Raw genomic sequence first — 22,177 nt, 5'->3', positions numbered from 1 at the left:
CGTACAACGAATCCCATCACCCTCGTTTGCGAGTACCGCTGTCTGCGCCGGGAAATTGGGCCGCACTTGGGGTATTCGACCGGCTGGTATAAAGCAAGCGACTGCTGCGTTAATGATGTCTCGGAATTTTCTCTCGGCAACTAGCAGATCCGAAGGGGGTGCCAGTTCACTGAAGTGGCGATTGGTGTACTCTCTGAAGCCAGACCAATCTGCCTTCTTCTGATTGATAAACGTCCGGCGCTCAAAGGTTATGAATTTGGGTGGTCGGTCGATGGTGAGAATTATGGGGGTGGTCTGACCCCAAAGAGATGGCGGCTTTCCAGGATACGTCACTCAGGAGATCGGGGGATGCAATGGAAATGTCTGCTGCACCTCCTCGTAATCCTAATGGGGGCATCCTCATTCACCGTGCAAAACGTGGAGCCTTTAATCTGCTCTGCCAAAACTATGCCTCGCTGGTCGTTACCTAGGGGAGAATGCCATGAAATGTGATGCGCATTAAAGTCCCCTAGAACCAGACGATTATGGCCAGACAGTTTTGTAAGCTTGACCATTATCTGGGTCACAACCACCAACCGGCGGTATGTACACGTTGTATTGCTCTATCTCGGCAGTATCGGACCTGTCTGCTATCCCCTACTCTCCATATTGTGATCACTAGCGCCAGGCGCAGGCGAGATGGGTCTATACTGCACGGAAGGGTGTATCCCTCCACCTCCATTCCATAAGCGATCCTTGCCTAGGTGTTGGTCAGCTTTGTCTCCTGGATCGCTGCAACCAATATGTTCTTTTGACACACAAAATCCACTATCTCGTCGATCTTGCCTCGCAGACCATTGAAATGCAATTGCAAGAAAGACATACTTCCTGGCACTGTAGTCGTGAACTATAGGCGGTACCGATTGGAGTGTCAGTGAGATGGCGGGCGCACCACCTATTGCTTAAATGCTGAATGCCTATGATACTAGATATTACAAGGCAAGTTAATGGCGCCGAGAGCTTGCTCACCTATGTCGGCGAATGTTCCCGCGGCGATTGGTCCCATAGTTCGGAATAAATTTCTTCACCTATAGGAGCTTGATGAGAATCGCTACCTCCACATGCAAATATGTGGCTACTACAACAATAACAAAACCAACCGAAAGGACCCATAGAAAGTTCATTTACTACTCGGTTTCGCTGAAACCACCAACAGTGACCTCTCGACGTTCCTGTCGATTACGGTCTAGATTGGACTATATTTGGATATAGTTACCGCAAGAACGATCTCCCGATGTGAGGTCTAAAGTCCATGAAGGGCGTATTTGTTGCCCGACATCAACAAAATTTGGGCCAGTGATCCAGATAGGATCACGGCAAGAAATCGGTCTTTAAGAAATTAAAGACCAATTTCCTCTAGAACTTCATTGAAGCATTTTTCATTGGATTTCTACGAAATTGTATTGTATCCAAAATTCGACCTGGCCGTACTTAACACGTTTTTATTTGTTAGATATATAAGAATTGCGTCTGTTATTGACCCAAGAAGTCAAATCGGGAGGTCAGTACCATATACATAGCTCTATCAGGTTATGGACCGATTAAGACTATGTTAGAGGTCACAAACTTTCGCACCTTGCCGCCCAGAATTTTTAAAAAAATTAAATTTTTTAATAATTATGAGATATTCATATTCCAGATTTTGATCGCATAATTAATAAGAGCACTATGGCGATATAATGGTGGCCATATGTAAATATATCTTGCTACGGCACCATACGGGAGCTAGATTTAAACTTGAAACGATATTTGTACAATAATACAGTAACATCAATTAATCAGAGCATTCTAATGCTATGTCTACATTGACTCATTTTGCTTAAGTCGTTCTGAAAAACATCTCGGTTTTGTGGCAAACGAGTCGTTTTGCCCTTATAAATTGTAAAGGAAAAAGGAGTCGGTTGTTTTCAGAGCATTATAAAGGAACAGCGAGTCGTTTACTAAAACAGTTTTGGTCTGAACATCGTCTAAGAGCCAAATTTTGAGAAGTCGCATGAAGAATATCCATATTATTGCAATATTTGCCCATTGATATAAATATTATTTAAGTACATATCCCAAACAAATAATTATTTTTATTTATTTATTAATTTCAATATAATACAAAAAGTCTTATACTAAGTTCAGACCAAAGCTGTTTTGAGAAAACGATGTAGACTTAGCATTACGGCCATATAACTACATTACAAGGCAAGCTACCTAACTAAAATTATGTACAGCGGTCAAAAAAAGTATTCATCATTCAATGTTTTTTTTTTTAATAAGTCTACAAAAGACAATTGGAATAAAAACATATTAAACTAATGATGCAGTAGTGCTTGTGTGATATATATGTACACAATTTCATTGTTTTTAAAGAAAGAATAGTATTTATTGGAACAAAAAGGGCCATTTTACAGCTGAACACAAAAAATTAAACAAAAAAAGTATTCATCATTGCAAAAAAACAAAAAAATAAATAACATAATTTAAAAAAATTAATACTTTGTTATTCGACCACCGCGTCTTATAACTTCTTTTAAACGGTTTGACATCGATTGGACTAATTTAGCGGTTATATTTTGGTCTATATTAGTCCATTCCTCCATTATCACCTGTTGCATTTGACTCTTGCTCGAAAAATTGCGCGTTCTCAATTTGCGTTCGAGATGTTCCCAAAGATGTTCAATTGGGTTCAAGTCGGGACTTTGAGGAGGAGTTTTAATGACTTTGGGGCAGTTATACAGCATCCACATCTTGGTATTTAAAGCAGAATGTTTGGGGTCATTATCTTGATAATATTGAAAGTTATTACCAAGCCCAAGTTTTACAGCACTATCTTTTAAATTCCTCTTTAAAATGTCAATGTAATACTTATGATCCATTACTCCATTAATAATTTCAAGATTTCCCGCTCCTGAAGCCGCCATACACCCCCAAACCATTAAACCACCTCCACCATGTTTTACAGTAGCAACTGTGTTTCGTTCTTCAAGCTCTGTATTTGGTTTTCTGTACACTATGACCTTTCCATCGCACCCAAAAAGATTAAACTTGCTCTCGTCTGCAAAAATGACTGTTTTCCAAAATGATTCGGGCTGTTTTACATACATTTTTGCGAAGTTTAGCCTTTTCACTCGGTTTATTTTATTTATAAAGGGCTTCTTACGTGCAGTTCTTCCTCTGTAACTATGCCTTTTGAGTGTATTTCGAATTGTTTGTGTAGTAACTTCCTTCACTAAATATTCCATAGTGTTTTTACGAAGAATGGTCGCATTTGTCTTCGGAGTTTTCTGAACTTGCCGCACTAGCCAACGCACATCTCCAACTGAAAGTGCTTTTGGTCGACCAGATCTTGGTTTATTGTCAACAGTTTTCGTTTCTGTCCACTTTCTGATGATGGATTGTATAGTAGATCGTGGTCTATTTAATATTTCACTGATAGTTTTTTGAGTTAAACCATTCCTGTGGTGTTTTATTATCAAAACTTTTACCTCATCAGAAACCTCGTTTTGCTTACGACCCATTTTGACAAAAACTATATTTTCAATGAAATTAAATATTTGCTGTCAAGGGCAAAGCCTCCTTTACTAAATAAAATAGAAAAGGGGGATTCCCAAATAATATTTGAATTTGACTTTGATGATAGCACATCAATGATGAATACTTTTTTTGTTCTGTTTTTGGTGTTATTATATAAAATTGCATTTTTTGCGCTAATTAAATTTATTTTTTGAATTTATTTTAAAACATATTACGAAAAATAAACTATTGCATAAAACGGCATTATTTGTTTACTTTAAATTTTCTTCAATTACCCAAAATAAGTGAATTTATTATCAATTTTGCTAATGATGAATACTTTTTTTGACCGCTGTATACGATATGAAAACGGTAAACAATAAAAAAGTTTTTCTGTTTTTCTTCTAAATGAGATCAGTAATTGAACAACAAAGGACAAAATGTTTACTACCTTGAACACCATTCCATTCCACAACAAATTCTTTGAAAAAAATTTTTAAATAATTTTTTCCTAATTCCGTTTAATTTTTGTCAAAAAGTCCAAAGCGACAACACAGCTCAAGTATAACGTTTGGCAATCCTATTCCTGGACTATGAACGTTTATTTGTTTGTTAATCAGCTGATCGCTCTGCATTAATTGCAATTAATTAACTAGTGCATCTGTTGTCTATCATCGAAATTGTTAAAAGTTTAAACATTAATTGACTGTGCACCTGTAGCAATTGGAATTCAGTGGATTTGGTTGCTGTTGGTGTTCTTGGTACATTCCCCATAGACACTTTTCCCAAATATTGATATCAGATTCGAGCTTTACTCCCAAAAACTTTTCATTTGAGTCCCATATGGCTATGGTCGTAAATTTGTCCCCTTTGAGGGATGTTTTTGGGGAGAAGCGGACTCCAAACACTTGGTCCCATATTTGGATATCAGATTCTAATTCTACACTTAAATACCTTTTATTTAAACCCCATATTCCCATGGTCAGTAAATAAGTCCTGTTTGGAGGGTGTTTTGGGGAAGAGGTGGACCCCCAGAAACGTGGTCCCACATTTGGATATCAGATTCGTATTCTACTCGCAAATACTTTTCATTTGAGTTCCATATTGCCATGGTCGGTAAATATGTCCGATTTAGGGGTGTTTTGGGGGTTGGGGTGGTCCCCCTAGCACTTGGTTCCACAATTGGATATCAGATACGTTTTCTTATCCTAAATACCTTTCATTTGAATCCCATATTGTCGTCCATCCGAAATTTGGATACCAAATTTTTATTTTTAGGGTACTATATGAGAGTACACAAAATTTCGCTTAAATCGCACCACCCATCTCCGAGATCAGGCGTTTCTGAAAATTAGGGTAAGGGGGAGGGTCCGCCCCCCCCCCTTCAGATATCAAAAAATGTAGTACCCTATTTTCACCACGTGATCATTATGCACCACCTGTGAAAATTTCAAGAAAATTGGTTCAGCCGTTTCTGAGTCTATAAGGAACACACAAACATACAAACAAACAAACAAACAAACAAACCTACAAACAAACACAAATTGATTTTTATATATAAGATTGAAGACTAAACCACTACTCGTCTCTAATGTTATTTTGGGCTTCACAACAGAGTGTTTTAAAATGAACACTTTTCCCCTGCAGCCAGTAAACTAAATGCTTTATGCATGCAACTACGTAAAGAGAAGACAATTACCAAGTTTAAGATTAAAAATGCTAATAAGCCGATGTAACTGAGACTTGGCTGACTTCAGTTTTCAGATGCTGGATCTTGTGAATCTCTTTTTATAGAAATCTTTTATAACACGACTTCCGTTTTACTTGGTGTTGTTTATCTACCTCATGGTAATTTAGATGCTTTTGAGAGCAGCCATCGTGATATTTTTTTAAAATATGCTACGTCATTGTAGTCGGTGACTTTAATTGCAATTTGTTTACTATTTCTAAATCTGAATTGATACGATCGCTTTGCTTACGCTATAGTTTGTCCGTTTCTCATAAATCTCGACCGACTCACTATGATGTTAGAAGGAATTGCACTTCCATGCTTGACTTTTTATACCCTCCACCATAGGATGAGGGTATACTAATTTCGCCATTCTGTTTGTAACACCTAGAAATATGCGTCTAAGACCCCATAAAGTATATACAGCGGTCAAAAAAAGTATTCATCATTCAATGTTTTTTTTTTAATAAGTCTACAAAAGACAATTGGAATAAAAACATATTAAACTAATGATGCAGTAGTGCTTGTGTGATATATATGTACACAATTTCATTGTTTTTAAAGAAAAAAATAGTATTTATTGGAACAAAAAGGGCCATTTTACAGCTGAACACAAAAAATTAAACAAAAAAGTATTCATCATTGGAAAAAAACAAAAAAATAAATAACATAATTTAAAAAAATTAATACTTTGTTATTCGACCACCGCGTCTTATAACTTCTTTTAAACGGTTTGACATCGATTGGACTAATTTAGCGGTTATATTTTGGTCTATATTAGTCCATTCCTCCATTATCACCTGTTGCATTTGACTCTTGCTCGAAAAATTGCGCGTTCTCAATTTGCGTTCGAGATGTTCCCAAAGATGTTCAATTGGGTTCAAGTCGGGACTTTGAGGAGGAGTTTTAATGACTTTGGGGCAGTTATACAGCATCCACATCTTGGTATTTAAAGCAGAATGTTTGGGGTCATTATCTTGATAATATTGAAAGTTATTACCAAGCCCAAGTTTTACAGCACTATCTTTTAAATTCCTCTTTAAAATGTCAATGTAATACTTATGATCCATTACTCCATTAATAATTTCAAGATTTCCCGCTCCTGAAGCCGCCATACACCCCCAAACCATTAAACCACCTCCACCATGTTTTACAGTAGCAACTGTGTTTCGTTCTTCAAGCTCTGTATTTGGTTTTCTGTACACTATGACCTTTCCATCGCACCCAAAAAGATTAAACTTGCTCTCGTCTGCAAAAATGACTGCTTTCCAAAATGATTCGGGCTGTTTTACATACATTTTTGCGAAGTTTAGCCTTTTCACTCGGTTTATTTTATTTATAAAGGGCTTCTTACGTGCAGTTCTTCCTCTGTAACTATGCCTTTTGAGTGTATTTCGAATTGTTTGTGTAGTAACTTCCTTCCCTAAATATTCCATAGTGTTTTTACGAAGAATGGTCGCATTTGTCTTCGGAGTTTTCTGAACTTGCCGCACTAGCCAACGCACATCTCCAACTGAAAGTGCTTTTGGTCGACCAGATCTTGGTTTATTGTCAACAGTTTTCGTTTCTGTCCACTTTCTGATGATGGATTGTATAGTAGATCGTGGTCTATTTAATATTTCACTGATAGTTTTTTGAGTTAAACCATTCCTGTGGTGTTTTATTATCAAAACTTTTACCTCATCAGAAACCTCGTTTTGCTTACGACCCATTTTGACAAAAACTATATTTTCAATGAAATTAAATATTTGCTGTCAAGGGCAAAGCCTCCTTTACTAAATAAAACAGAAAGGGGGATTCCCAAATAATATTTGAATTTGACTTTGATGATAGCACATCAATGATGAATACTTTTTTTGTTCTGTTTTTGGTGTTATTATATAAAATTGCATTTTTTGCGCTAATTAAATTTATTTTTTGAATTTATTTTAAAACATATTACGAAAAATAAACTATTGCATAAAACGGCATTATTTGTTTACTTTAAATTTTCTTCAATTACCCAAAATAAGTGAATTTATTATCAATTTTGCTAATGATGAATACTTTTTTTGACCGCTGTATATTCTTGATCGTCATGACATTTTATTCGATCTAGCCATGTCCGTCCGTCCGTCTGTCAAAAGCACGCTAACTTTTGAAATTTTGCACAAATACTTTTTATTAGTGTAGGTCGTATGGGATTGTAAATGGGCCAAATCGGTCCATGTTTTAATATAGCTGCCACATAAACCGATCATGGGTCTTGACTTCTTGAGGCTCTAGAGGGCGCAATTCACGTCCGATTTGTTTGAAATTTTGCACGTGATGTTTTGGTATCACTTCCAACGACTGTGTTAAGTATGGTTCAATCGGTTCATAACCTAATATAGCTGTCATATAAACCCATCTTGGATCTTGACTTCTTCAGCTTTTAGAGGGCACAATTCTTATCCGGTTTGGCTGTAATTTTGTACGTGGTGTTGTGGTATCACTTCCAACAACTGTGCTAAGTATGGATCAAATCGCTTCATAACTTGGTATAGCTGCCCAGCCGAACTTAGCACGCTCTTACTTGTTTTTCATCAGTTGCCCCAGATTGATGAACTTTTCTGACCAAGTTCATTCTGAACAGGCTATGATTTTCGCTTCATTTGTTTTACAAGCTGAAATGTCTGAAGAGTTTGTAAAATTTCGGGACTTTAAATGCATAGACTGGGATGGTTTATTTGGACATTTGCACTATCTTGATGCTTTCATATTTTTTAATTCTATAGATGTTGATGACAAATGTGATTTTTTATGAAGTCTTTTCAATGACTTACTTTCCATTATACCCGTTTTGAGGAAGAAAATTTGCTATGACACTAATTCATGGCGTCTCTTGTGACATTGTTTATGCTAGATCTCTAAGGGATATGGCGTTCTCTGCCTTTCAATGAGAACGTTCGACGAGTTTATTGCGTAATAAAGCTAAGAGTGTTATACGAAAGAGGAAAATGCGACACTTTTCCAAGATTTTCAATGGCTTAGATTCGAGTGGAATGTGGAGGGTATTTAAGGCTTAAGGATGCGTCGGAGCTGATAAGGATGATGTTGTTGTTGTTGTTGTTGTAGCAGTTTATTGTGTACTATCTTTCGTCTGCTTGATTCTGTTGAGTGTCAAGACCCAGGAACTCCGCGACTAAGATGGGGTGCGTCCACAGGGGTCTGGGTGTAAGTCGAGTGGGTCTGGCCGGGCAGTTAAACAGGTGACGTGTATCGTGCGGTCCCTGGTTACAATCGGGACATACATCTTGCACGTCGGCACCAATCCTAGCTCTGTGGGAATTGAGGCGGCTGCATCTGCCGGAACGTAATTGAGCCAGAACCACTCTGGTTTGCCGGGGGAGGTCGATTTCTTCGGGAGCAATGGGTGGCGGTCGTTCTCCAAGGACTACATTCACCCGGTAGCCAATTAACGCGTCTGCTACCGTGTCTGCATGAATGTTGTCTAGACCTGCTTGATATGCCGCTTGATCTAGAGGTTCTCTCTTGTAGCGCTGGACCTCACGCTCTAGATCGTGTAGATCAACCTTAAGGCTTCTGGGCGGTGGGTATCTATCCACAAGATGATGATTTGGATGATTTCTGCGATAACAGCCCAAAAGGTATTGCTTAGACAGCATGTAGTTATGTCTTCGCACTGGTAGGATCTTTGTCTCCTGATGGAGGTGGTCCACATGAGAACTAAGGAGGCAGCCCGTCGCAGTTCGGAGGGCGGCATTCTGATAGATCTGAATGTTATTCCACTGCGTGTCACAAAGTTGACGTGACCACACTGGCGCTGCATAACTTACCACAGACCGGCCAATTGCTTTATACGTGGTCAACAAGGTTTCTTTGTCTGCACCCCAAGTGCTGCCAGCGGGTGACTTGAGGACCTTGTTTCTACTTTTGACTTTATTGCAGATTGCTGTGGCATGTGGGGAGAAAGTGTAGGAGCTGTCAAATGTGACGCCAAGTATTTTGGGACACTTGATGGTCGGAATCATTTCTCCATCGACCATCACAGACAGCTCAGAATTCACCTCACGCGTATTTGTAGTGAACAGTGTCGCTGAAGATTTGGTGGCGGATATCTTCAGATTTTTGCAGCGAAATATGAGACAAGCTCGTTGAGGTAGACGTTCAACCTATCGCAGATGTCATCAATGGGTGGGGGGCCTGATGCCATTATCGTACAGTCGTCCGCATATGATACGATCTCTATGCCGTCTGGAGGAGGTGGGATGGAGGATGGGTAGAGGTTAAACAGAGCCGGAGATATCACCCCACCTTGGGGAACTCCCTGTTTCACTCTACGGTGTTTTGACTTCTTATCCCTAAATTCCACAAATGACTGGCGGCCACACAGATAATTCGCGACCCAACGTTTCAGGCCTGGCTGGAGGGACGTGTTGGCGATGTCCTCAAATAATTTGGCATGGCTGACCGTGTCGAATGCCTTCGATAGGTCCAGTGCCACGAGGACCGTCCTATCACATGGCCTGGGTTGATTGAAGCCACGGCAAATGTGTATGGTGATGGCATGCAAAGCTGTTGTTGTGCTGTGCAGCCTCCGAAATCCGTGTTGATGCTCGGCGAATAGAAATTCTCCTACGAGGCTCGGGAGGAGTAATGCCTCAAGCGTCTTAGCCACTGGTGAGAGAAGGGAGATCGGTCTGTACGACTCCCCCAAACTCGGGTCTTTACCAGGCTTCAGTAGCGGGATCACTCTGCCCATTTTCCAGACATCGGGAACTATAAGAGTGTTCAATGACAGGTTAAGGACAGTGGTAAGGTACTCAACTCCAGGTAAATCCAGATTCTTCAGCATCAATGTAGAGATTCCGTCGGGGCCCAACGCCTTGGAAGGTTTGGCGCCACGGATGACATTCGTAACTTCGCCCACGGTAAATTGTGGTGGCTGTTCATCGGCTCGGAGACCACGAATACGGCGAATGGCTCTCCTCCTTGCCCTGTCTCTCTCGGGATGCACAATAAATTGACGGTTGAACAACCTGGCGCATCTCTTCGGATCAGTCACGGTTAACTCGCCAAATGTGACTGAGGTCCTGTCGTCCCGTCTACCGGGGTTCGAGAGAGACTTAACAGTGGCCCACAATTTGCCTGCACCGGTGCCTAAGTTACATTGCTCCAAGTGTTCCAGCCACAAATTCCGCTTATGTTCGTTGACTACCCTGTTTATTTCCAGATTCAGCTCGCTGATTCTGGGGTTAGCGGGGTCCATAGCACGAATCCCATCACGCTCGTCTGCGAGTACCACTGCTTGCGCCGGGAAATTGGGTCGCACTTGCGGTATTCGACCGGCTGGTATAAAGCGAGCGGCTGCTGCGTTGATGATGTCTCGGAATTTCCTCTCGGCCACAAGCACATCAGAGGGGGGTGGCAGTTCATTGAAGCGGCGATTGGTATACTCTCTGAAGCCAGTCCAATTGGCCTTCTTGTAATTGATGAACGTCCGGCGCTCAGGGGTTATAAAGTCGGGTGGTCGGTCGATGGTGAGGATTATGGGGAGGTGGTCTGACCCCAAAGAGATGACGGCTTGCTAGGATACGTCACTCAGGAGATCAGGGGATGCGATTGAGATGTCTGGCGAGCTGCTGCACCTCCTCGTAATCCTAGTGGGGGCATCCTCATTCACCGTGCAAAACGTGGAGCTATCTATCTGCTCTGCCAAAGCTATGCCACGCTGGTCGTTACCTAGGGGAGAATGCCATGACGAGTGATGTGCATTAAAATCCCCCAGAACCAGACGACCATGGCCAGATAGCAACCCACTTATGTCGGGGCTGTAGGCCTGGCCATTAATCGGGACACAGCTACCAACCGGCGGTATATACACGTTGTATATCTCTATCTCGGCAGTACCAGACCTGACTGCTACTCCCATACATTCCATGTATGGGTCACTAGCGTCAAGCGCAGGCGAGATAGGTCTATACTGCACGGAATGGTTTATAGCGAAGGCCAATCCCCCACCTCCATTCCTTGAGCGATCCTTACGTAGCACATTGTAGCCGTGACAACTGTGCAGGCTGCAGGTGTTAGTCAGCTTTGTCTCCTGGATCGCTGCGACCGATATGCTCTTCCGACTCATAAAATCTACAATCTCATTAATCTTGCCTCGCAGTCCATTGCAGTTTAACTGCAAGAACGATACATTTCCCGACACTGGCCTGGCAATAGTAGGGCTAGGGTGCTGTCGTTGCATAAATTGCCGTACGGGAGAGGTCGGGGGGGTCACATAGTCCGACGACGAGGACGCCGAAGGCGACGACGGCGACGCTTGTGGCCCACTGCTGGCTATGTTCGCACAGCACCTAGCGACATAGCCAGTATGACTATACTCCCGTAGCGAAGTTAGGCCAGAGCAAGAACGGAAATGTACCCACTCCAAGCACCGGTTACACCTCACCGACACTGACCGATGATGAAGGCGGTTCTGGCAAACGGAACAGAACCAGGGTCCGGGGTTCTTTTCAATCCCGGCACGGACCAGAAGCATACGGAGAAGGCACTCCGGGATGTGCATCTCCCATGACGAAAAAAGACGAACACGTACACTGAGGCGGCAGCCCTTGCCGATGAAGATTCCATCGGGTCAATCCGGTGCGTACAACCGGCTGCCATGGGATTGTAAGGATGATATTGATCTTGATGTTCATGAACTCAAACGATTTTGGTGACGCAAATCGTGACTGTAAGATTTCGATAACTTTCCATCTACTTGGAAAGTTGGTCGGGTGGTGCCGATTTTGAAGAAAAGATTTGCTCATTATCCTAATGATAATCGCCCTATTTCTATTCTCCCTGCCATGTCGAAGGTAATGGTGTATCTTCTTAAGAAGCATTCTTCACAGATTTGTGAAGAGCAATATGCCTTCCGTAAGGGCTTCAATACGACATCGCTGCTTTTAAGGCAGTGAGAGGGGAAATTAATGAGAACAAGTTATGCTCTCTCTGCTTTCAATGGACTTTTAAAAAGCTTTTAACTCTATTGACCATTGTGTTTTGATATACAAATTAAAGAGCCAATTCAATTTTTCAAAAACAGCATCTAAGCTCATTTTTTCTTATCTGAAAGAAAGAACTCAATTTGTAGTGGCCAACGGTTTAACGTCATCCATGCTTTCTTTAACATCTGGAGTTCCCCAAAGATCTGTTCTCGGCCCCTTTTGTTCATTCTCTACGTCAATGACATAAAACATGTTATTGATACAAACCATTTGTTACGCTGATGTTTAGTGGTTAACGTTGTTCATCGAAAGCTAGTATTAACGATTCTCTTGGACAGATATTGCATTGGACTTCTGTTAATCACCTTACAGTTAATACATCCAAGATCAAGGCTATTATGTTTGGATCTAAAGATCATAATATCTTTGATTTTAATATTGTATGAACTGAACGGTATACATATTGAATATGTTCATCAATTTAAATGCCTTGGCATTGTCCTCGTTTCGAAACTCAAATTTAAATCTCATATTGATTTGGTTTCTTGTAAGTTGTGGAGTTCATTGAGAAAAATGTATGCTTCTAATATCTACTTGCCTACTTCTGTGAGGAAATGACTTGCTCATACCCATTTGCTGTCCCAGGTAATGCATAACGTTGATTAAACGGATCGTAAATACGATCGTGCGCTTTGTTTATAATGTTAATAGGCGTCACCACATTTCGAATTATGTACAGCAGTTCCTAGGTTGTTCATTTGATGAGTTCCTTAATTTCCGCTTACTTCTTGTGTTCCATAAAATAATCATATATGGGCGACCGCTTACTCTGTATGAAAGCTTTGTATTTAGTAGACCTACCAGAAATCCGCAAATAGTGATTCCACTTATTAGGAATTCTACCTATATGAAATGATTGGTAGTAAGAGTTGCTCGTTGCTGGAATTATTTGCCCCTACCCCTACGTATATTCTCGCAGTGTAACAATGTATTCCGCCAAAAATTGTTAGAATATTTTAACCGTTTACTACCTCCCCCTTAGTTACAATTGACATTTGTATATACGTTTAAGTTAATTACACTGACTTTTCATTGCATCTTCATGTATAATTTTATCTCTGACTATCATCACTAACTTAGTTAATTTCTTTTTGGGCAATTATACTTCAGGTATGTTTATAAAAATATTTTTTGTGGATTACGGTTGGGGAGCCAGCCAATTTTGCTACTTATAAATTTTTTATTTAGATTTTATTTTTTCATATCGTATAGATATTTTTACTCAGGAAGCTTGACTTGTAATACAGTTATTTGGCCGTATGGCTTTTTGTATTGTATTGAAATTAATAAATAAATAAATAAATCGGGAGATCGATTTATATGGAAGCTGTAACTCAATACGTACAGTAAGCAAGTACCCGTAAACCAGTGTTTAATTTATGGCTTTGTGTTTGTTCCTGTTGCTTAATGTCTTTTTGAGACATTGGCAGTTGGTGAAATTTTTTTCTTACTGCGCTCAAGAAAATGGAAGCAAACAAGACTTAACATTGCATTCGAAACACATGCTTCTACCATTAACCTGCTCATTAATTAGTACATTAGTAAAAAGTACATACGTTTTTCCAACCAAAGGGTGCAAGTCGAGCCAATGATCATGAGAATGAATTTCACCAGAAAATTAAGGGATTTAAATTTATTACTGAAAATAAATTGCCAGACAATAGATGGATTTGACAACATGGCTTAGGCATACGAGTGCTATCTTTAGCACCGTAGTGGTGATCTCTATTCTCCCGTCTGTCATTGCTCAATAATATGCAGCGTCAAACTTGATTTCAAATGGTTATGGTATTTGGATTTTAAGTTTGGCCAACACAAATCAAATCCAGCAACCGTTGGATCAATATCTCTTCATGTGTCAATATCGCATCTATTTTCTTTCTGTTTGATTCCTTACCTACTTACATTTTGGGATTTATTTATTTATCTATTAGTTCCAACATATAGTAGCATTGACCATCAGCTTAAACAGTTACAAGAATTTGTTTATAACATACAATTTTTACTCAGATAGTTAAATTAGAATGTGTTATAAAATTGAATAATATGTTGATGTTTTCAATAGACATGTTCCTAAGAATCTCCAGGCCTTTGTTATGAAGAATTGCACGCAGATATTAAGTAAGAGTAACGCATGTTTCTATGAAGTGTTTTACTGATGGAGGATTACCACATTTGGGACAAAAGTGATTTAAGTTTTTATCCAGCAAGTGTCGATGCGTTGCATTGGTATGGCCCATCGTAAGACGGCTTAAAATCCGAATTTTACTCTTAACAATATTTGTGGCGAAAACTGGCGTTTCGCAGCTAGAATTTATTACACTGTAGTGATAATGTTGAAATAGTTTGCGATTGTTGGAGTGTTGTTTTTGAAGTTCCATAGTAATAGCTCTTTTCAAATCTATTCTTTCAATTAATGGATCTGTTATCAGCGGTGCAGAGCACCCATATTTAGCCGCGGTGTCTACATGTACATTCCCGGTCAGTCCAACATGCCCGGGTACCCAGAAAAGAATGATTTTATTTTTATATTCAATTAGTTTGTCGCGAATCATATTAATTGATGACCAGAGGCAGTTTGAGGTATTGGTGACAGTTTTTAAAACTGATAAGCTGTCAGAAAAATTTAGACTTCTTTGAGATGCCAGCTGCTTAAATATAGAAGAGTAGTTGTTTAAGCATTTTACCTAGCATAGTTCCAAATTTATCAACAACTGCATAAGGGGTGTTACCATCGTTCTTGGAAGTGTCTTTATATAAGAACTGTCAGTCAGTATGTTGACTGACAGTTTTCCGTGCAGCTGGGTAAACATTTCATTCGCAGTATTGTTCTTGACAAAGACCACAAGAGAGATATTACAGCTATGATCAGTACGCATGAAAACAGGATATTTTAAACGGCATTTGGGTAGCTTCTCTCTGAAGTTCACACAAGTTCATTATTTTTGAGAACAATTTCATAATTTCGAGGACTTATCACATATCAATTCCTATTGTTTTGGATACCGTAAAGGTAGTACAATGATTTTTATTAAGAAGCGTAAGAGGAATATCGTACTCCTCCTAGCACGTTTTTAAAATTCGTTTATTTTTTAGTATAATAACATGTTGAACTCTTTACAACTATATTCTTCAACACAAAACAAAATGTATGTCATTGATAAACATGACAGTAATTTTCGACGCTTATAATATAAAATAGTATACTTTCGAGGAAAGGAGAATTACGCGAGCAAATTATTTTATTATACGTTGCATATATATGGATGTGTAAATTTTTTCTACTCACACAAAGAATAATTCCATTCGTGCTATCGTTTCGTCTCCATCATCGCCTTGTGCATTTTGTATCAATTGCCTGAATGACTCATATATTACGGGATCGAAAAATGCCAGATCGTGGAATTTTATTTTACGTCCTAGAATATATTTTATTACATGTCTTTGCAGAAACAGAGGAAGTAATTCATTTTGCAGCAGACAAAGTCCAATTAACCTGAAAGAGTAAAATAAATCGTTTATATATAAATTCAAAGACTGCAAAATAGAGTGTAGTACAATTTAAATCAAAGTAAGAGTTATGCTTTAACGTTGTAATGCAAATGCAAATTTTGCCCACGAACATTCCAATAAGGAACAGGGACAAACGTTGTAATAAGCCAGTTTATTTGTGTAGAACTAAAGATGTTTAATTTAACTAATTTGCGTGTGTTCACTAATTGTAAAAGAATGAGCAAAACTTAAAACTCTTCAAAACAATATAAGTGCGGCCTTTATGCGCATCACGTAAATGCATTCCCAGATTCGTACGATGCTTGTTTATGCCACATTCAAGTGTGGCAATAAGTGTTACCCTAACATCTCCCCTTTTATGATGATATAGGTGATTGGGATATGGTTTATACAGGTTTTCTACGGCTTGTAATACGCTGAGGCGACCAATGAGGTGATTCTGGAGGCGTTGTAAAAGCGTCATCATATGCAGAACCCATGTTGAATTCTTCGAGTAAAATATCCAATGGCAGTCTGCATTATGATTCAGAAATTTCGTCATCATCCGCAAATTATCTTCTAATTTAGACTGCATGCGCCCTGACTAGAATTTTTCTATCACCAACTTGTATGATTGTGTTGTAAATGACATTTCCTACTTTCTCAATGATTTCTCCGGGAACGCAGTTGCTCTTATTTGCCTTGAAATTCTGCGCATATAAAAAGTCACCAGGATTGAACTTCTTGTTCTTAGTGCCTTGTTTGCTATTGTCCCGAGCTTCCAATTGACTGTTGACTTTTCGATCAGCGCATTAAGGTTTTCTGATGGCATCTAAAACAGCTCGTATTTTACGCCCGAGAAAGGCAACTCTTGCCCTATACACCTGCAAGAGAGCCATTGGCAAAAGAGTTGTGTGTTTTGCGTGTCATGCATTGGGTATATACTGCAATTGTCAGACCTATAATGCTATATGGTTGTTGTTGTGTTGTAGCAGTGTTTTGTACACTAAGGCGGCAGCCCTTGCCGATGAAGGAATCCATCGGGTCAATCCGGTTATGTATAACCGGCTACCATGGTATTGATGCTATATGGTGTTGTGGTCTGGTGGACGGCGTTTCAAAAGTACATCTACTGTTCAATACTTATCCGGATCCAAAGGATGATTTTTCTTGTGCATCACAGCCGCACTGTGGACGACATCATCTAACGCACTGATTTTAATGCTACATCTAATGCCTGTGGACATTGTGACTAAACAAATTGCTGCGACCACTGCAGTGAGGTTAAGGGAGCTTCCTCTTTGGTCATGTGACGGCTACAGACACTGTATTATGCCTAATACAATGTCCGATGGTCCAGGGAGTGTGGATTACACCCTACCTGAGCCGCTTTTTGATAAAAAGTACTGCACCACTTTAATAATAGAACCGATTGGAACTACGGTATCCCTGGTAACAGAAGTTACATAAACTTCTATGCGGATAGTTCCAAACTAAACGACCAGTTGGGCTTTGGGGTGTACTTTAACTGGTCATGTCGAAAATGTTACCCGACCCCTGCAGTGTGTATCAGCGGAGATCCTTGTAATTAAGCAAGTGGTGGAATGACTAAGATATAACTTCATAACGAAGATTGGCATAACTATCTTCTCAGACATCATGGCAGTCATTAAATCCCTGGAGAATGTATTTCTGAACACAAAAACCGCCCTCGGCTGTCGCAGATTCTTAACGAGAACAGTTAAAAAATCACCTGCTATGGTTGCCGGGCCACAGAGATATCCCAGGGAATTGTAAAGCGGACGAGCTTGCGAGACTAGGAACTACCCTACATATTCTAGGGATACTGGAATCTGTGGTTATACCTCTAGCAACATGTAAGCTAAGTTTTGATGGTCAATGATAGATGGTCACAAAGAGGGGGCTGTGAGCATACCAAAACTATGTGGCCTAATCTACACTTGAAGAGGTCTACTGGTTTGGTGTTACTGATTATAACAGATGTCTCAGTCATTGTGTCCGTCATGACGGGGCACTGTCTAATCGGAAAAGATGCTGACAGGCTGAAGGTTGTCAGCAACGACTTTTGCAGAAGCTGTGAGGACATCGAAGAAGAAGAGACTATATAACACCTTCTGTGTGTGTGTCCCGCACTAGCGGGAGAACCTGTCTGATTTAGCTGATGTGAACATTCGCAAGTTATTGGGCTTTTTAAAGCGATATGGATGGTTCAACGGTAGGAACTAGAAGGCATATTCCTTCTTCTGTTCCTGTGGTATCACAATGGACGAAAACGTCTAAGTGAGTCTGATGGCAGACTGCCACTTAAATCTAATCTAACCTAACCATAGTGCATGGAACGGTCAGCTGGTCAACCAATAACAAACGGGTGTGAGTTCCTAGATAGTCTAGTATTTCTGACGAAAGTCCTTACTTCAGGAATAAGAAGGCTAATATCTGTGGAGCACAAACCATGGAAGTATTGATAGAACAGCGTCACACGACCCACTTCAATCCCATGGCAGCCGGTTGTACGCATCGGATTGACCCGATGGAATCTTCATCGGCAAGGGCTGCCGCCTCAGTGTACGTGTTCATCTTTTTTCGTCATGGGAGAGGCACATCCCGGAGTGCCTTCTCCGTACGCTTCTGGTCCGTGCCGGGATTGAAAAGAACCCCGGACCCTGGTTCTGTTCCGTTTGCCAGAACCGCCTTCATCATCGGTCAGTGTCGGTGAGGTGCAACCGGTGCTTGGCAATTTATGCAACGACAGCACCCTAGCCCTACTATTGCCAGGCCAGTGCCGGAAAGTGTATCGTTCTTGCAGTTAAACTGCAATGGACTGCGAGGCAAGATTGATGAGATTGTGGATTTTATGAGTCGGAAGAGCATATCGGTCGCAGCGATCCAGGAGACAAAGCTGACTAACACCTGCAGCTTGCACAGTTGTCACGGCTACAATGTGCTACGTAAGGATCGCTCAAGGAATGGAGGTGGGGGATTGGCCTTCGTTATACACCATTCCGTGCAGTATAGACCTATCTCGCCTGCGCTTGACGCTAGTGACTCATACATGGAATGTATGGGGGTAGCAGTCAGGTCTGGTACTGCCGAGATAGAGATATACAACGTGTATATACCGCCGGTTGGTAGCTGTGTCCCGATTAATGGCCAGGCCTACAGCCCCGACATTAGTGGGTTGCTATCTGGCCATGGTCGTCTGGTTCTGGGGGATTTTAATGCACATCACTCGTCATGGCATTCTCCCCTAGGTAACGACCAGCGTGGCATAGCTTTGGCAGAGCAGATAGATAGCTCCACGTTTTGCACGGTGAATGAGGATGCCCCCATTAGGATTACGAGGAGGTGCAGCAACTCGCCAGACATCTCAATCGCATCCCCTGATCTCCTGAGTGACGTATCCTGGCAAGCCGTCATCTCTTTGGGGTCAGACCACCTCCCCATAATCCTCACCATCGACCGACCACCCGACTTTATAACCCCTGAGCGCCGGACGTTCATCAATTACAAGAAGGCCAATTGGACTGGCTTCAGAGAGTATACCAATCGCCGCTTCAATGAACTGCAACCCCCCTCTGATGTGCTTGTGGCCGAGAGGAAATTCCGAGACATCATCAACGCAGCAGCCGCTCGCTTTATACCAGCCGGTCGAATACCGCAAGTGCGACCCAATTTCCCGGCGCAAGCAGTGGTACTCGCAGACGAGCGTGATGGGATTCGTGCTATGGACCCCGCTAACCCCAGAATCAGCGAGCTGAATCTGGAAATAAACAGGGTAGTCAACGAACATAAGCGGAATTTGTGGCTGGAACACTTGGAGCAATGTAACTTAGGCACCGGTGCAGGCAAACTGTGGGCCACTGTTAAGTCTCTCTCGAACCCCGGTAGACGGGGCGACAGGACCTCAGTCACATTTGGCGAGATAAACGTGACTGATCCGAAGAGATGCGCCAGGTTGTTCAACCGTCAATTTATTGTGCATCCCGAGAGAGACAGGGCAAGGAGGAGAGCCATTCGCCGTATTCGTGGTCTCCGAGCCGATGAACAGTCATCACAATTTACCGTGGGCGAAGTTACGAATGTCATCCGTGGCGCCAAATCTTCCAAGGCGTTGGACCCCGACGGAATCTCTACATTGATGCTGAAGAATCTGGATTTACCTGGAGTTGAGTACCTTACCACTGTCCTTAACCTGTCATTGAACACTCTTATAGTTCCCGATGTCTGGAAAATGGGCAGAGTGATCCCGATACTGAAGCCTGGTAAAGACCCGAGTTTGGGGGAGTCGTACAGACCGATCTCCCTTCTCTCACCAATGGCTAAGACGCTTGAGGCATTACTCCTCCCGAGCCTCGTAGGAGAATTTCCATTCGCCGAGCATCAACACGGATTTCGGAGACTGCACAGCACAACAGCTTTGCATGCCATCACCACACACATTTGCCGTGGCTTCAATCAACCCAGGCCATGTGATAGGACGGTCCTCGTGGCACTGGACCTGTCGAAGGCATTCGACACGGTCAGCCATGCCAAATTATTTGAGGACATCGCCAACACGTCCCTCCAGCCAGGCCTGAAACGTTGGGTCGCGAATTATCTGTGTGGCCGCCAGTCATTTGTGGAATTTAGGGATAAGAAGTCAAAACACCGTAGAGTGAAACAGGGAGTTCCCCAAGGTGGGGTGATATCTCCGGCTCTGTTTAACCTCTACCTATCCTCCATCCCACCTCCTCCAGACGGCATAGAGATCGTATCTTATGCGGACGATTGTACGATCATGGCATCAGGCCCCCCACCCATTGATGACATCTGTGATAGGTTGAACGTCTACCTCAACGAGCTTGCCTCATATTTCGCTGCAAGAAATCTGAAGATATCCGCCACCAAATCTTCAGCCACACTGTTCACTACAAATACGCGTGAGGTGAATACTGAGCTGACTGTGATGGTCGATGGAGAAATGATCCCGACCATCAAGTGTCCCTTGGCGTCACATTTGACAGCTCCTACACTTTCTACCCACATGCCACAGCAATCTGCAATAAAGTCAAAAGTAGAAACAAGGTCCTCAAGTCACTCGCTGGCAGCACTTGGGGTGCAGACAAAGAAACCTTGTTGACCACGTACAAAGCAATTGGCCGGTCTGTGGTAAGTTATGCAGCGCCAGTGTGGTCACGTCAACTTTGTGACACGCAGTGGAATAATATTCAGATCTGTCAGAATGCCGCCCTCCGAACTGCGACGGGCTGTCTCCTCAGTTCTCATGTGGACCACCTCCATCAGGAGACAAAGATCCTACCAGTGCGAAGACATAACTACATGCTGTCTAAGCAATACCTTTTGGGCTGTTATCGCAGAAATCATCCAAATCATCATCTTGTGGATAGATACCCACCGCCCAGAAGCCTTAAGGTAGATCTACACGATCTAGAGCGTGAGGTCCAGCGCTACAAGAGAGAACCTCTAGATCAAGCGGCACACAAGCGGGTCTGAACAACATTCATGCAGACACGGTAGCAGACGCGTTAATTGGCTACCGGGTGAATGTAGTCCTTGGAGAACGACCAAGGACTACATGCTTTAACGTTGTAATGCAAATGCAAATTTTGCCCACGAACATTCCAATAAGGAACAGGGACAAACGTTGTAATAAGCCAGTTTATTTGTGTAGAACTAAAGATGTTTAATTTAACTAATTTGCGTGTGTTCACTAATTGTAAAAGAATGAGCAAAACTTAAAACTCTTCAAAACAATATAAGTGCGGCCTTTATGCGCATCACGTAAATGCATTCCCAGATTCGTACGATGCTTGTTTATGCCACATTCAAGTGTGGCAATAAGTGTTACCCTAACATCTCCCCTTTTATGATGATATAGGTGATTGGGATATGGTTTATACAGGTTTTCTACGGCTTGTAATACGCTGAGGCGACCAATGAGGTGATTCTGGAGGCGTTGTAAAAGCGTCATCATATGCAGAACCCATGTTGAATTCTTCGAGTAAAATATCCAATGGCAGTCTGCATTATGATTCAGAAATTTCGTCATCATCCGCAAATTATCTTCTAATTTAGACTGCATGCGCCCTGACTAGAATTTTTCTATCACCAACTTGTATGATTGTGTTGTAAATGACATTTCCTACTTTCTCAATGATTTCTCCGGGAACGCAGTTGCTCTTATTTGCCTTGAAATTCTGCGCATATAAAAAGTCACCAGGATTGAACTTCTTGTTCTTAGTGCCTTGTTTGCTATTGTCCCGAGCTTCCAATTGACTGTTGACTTTTCGATCAGCGCATTAAGGTTTTCTGATGGCATCTAAAACAGCTCGTATTTTACGCCCGAGAAAGGCAA

The 22,177-nt window shown here is 41.5% G+C and overlaps 1 protein-coding gene across 2 annotated transcripts in view; it reads right to left on the bottom strand.

Annotated features, from left to right (window-relative positions):
* LOC106091645 (E3 ubiquitin-protein ligase hyd) overlaps window positions 1–22,177 on the bottom strand; it is a 70,440-nt gene that overhangs the window by 3,495 nt on the left and 44,768 nt on the right. For both annotated transcript variants that reach the window (XM_059364006.1, XM_059364008.1), the window contains exon 15: window positions 15,599–15,805. In XM_059364006.1, coding sequence (XP_059219989.1) covers window positions 15,599–15,805 — 207 coding nt within the window. The remainder of the gene's footprint in view (window positions 1–15,598; window positions 15,806–22,177) is intronic.

The sequence above is a fragment of the Stomoxys calcitrans genome, chromosome 2, assembly GCF_963082655.1.
Source record: "Stomoxys calcitrans chromosome 2, idStoCalc2.1, whole genome shotgun sequence".
Classification (NCBI taxonomy): Eukaryota; Metazoa; Arthropoda; class Insecta; order Diptera; family Muscidae; genus Stomoxys; species Stomoxys calcitrans.
Note: the sequence above shows the minus strand (reverse complement) of the source record. Positions and strands in the feature narration are given on the sequence as shown.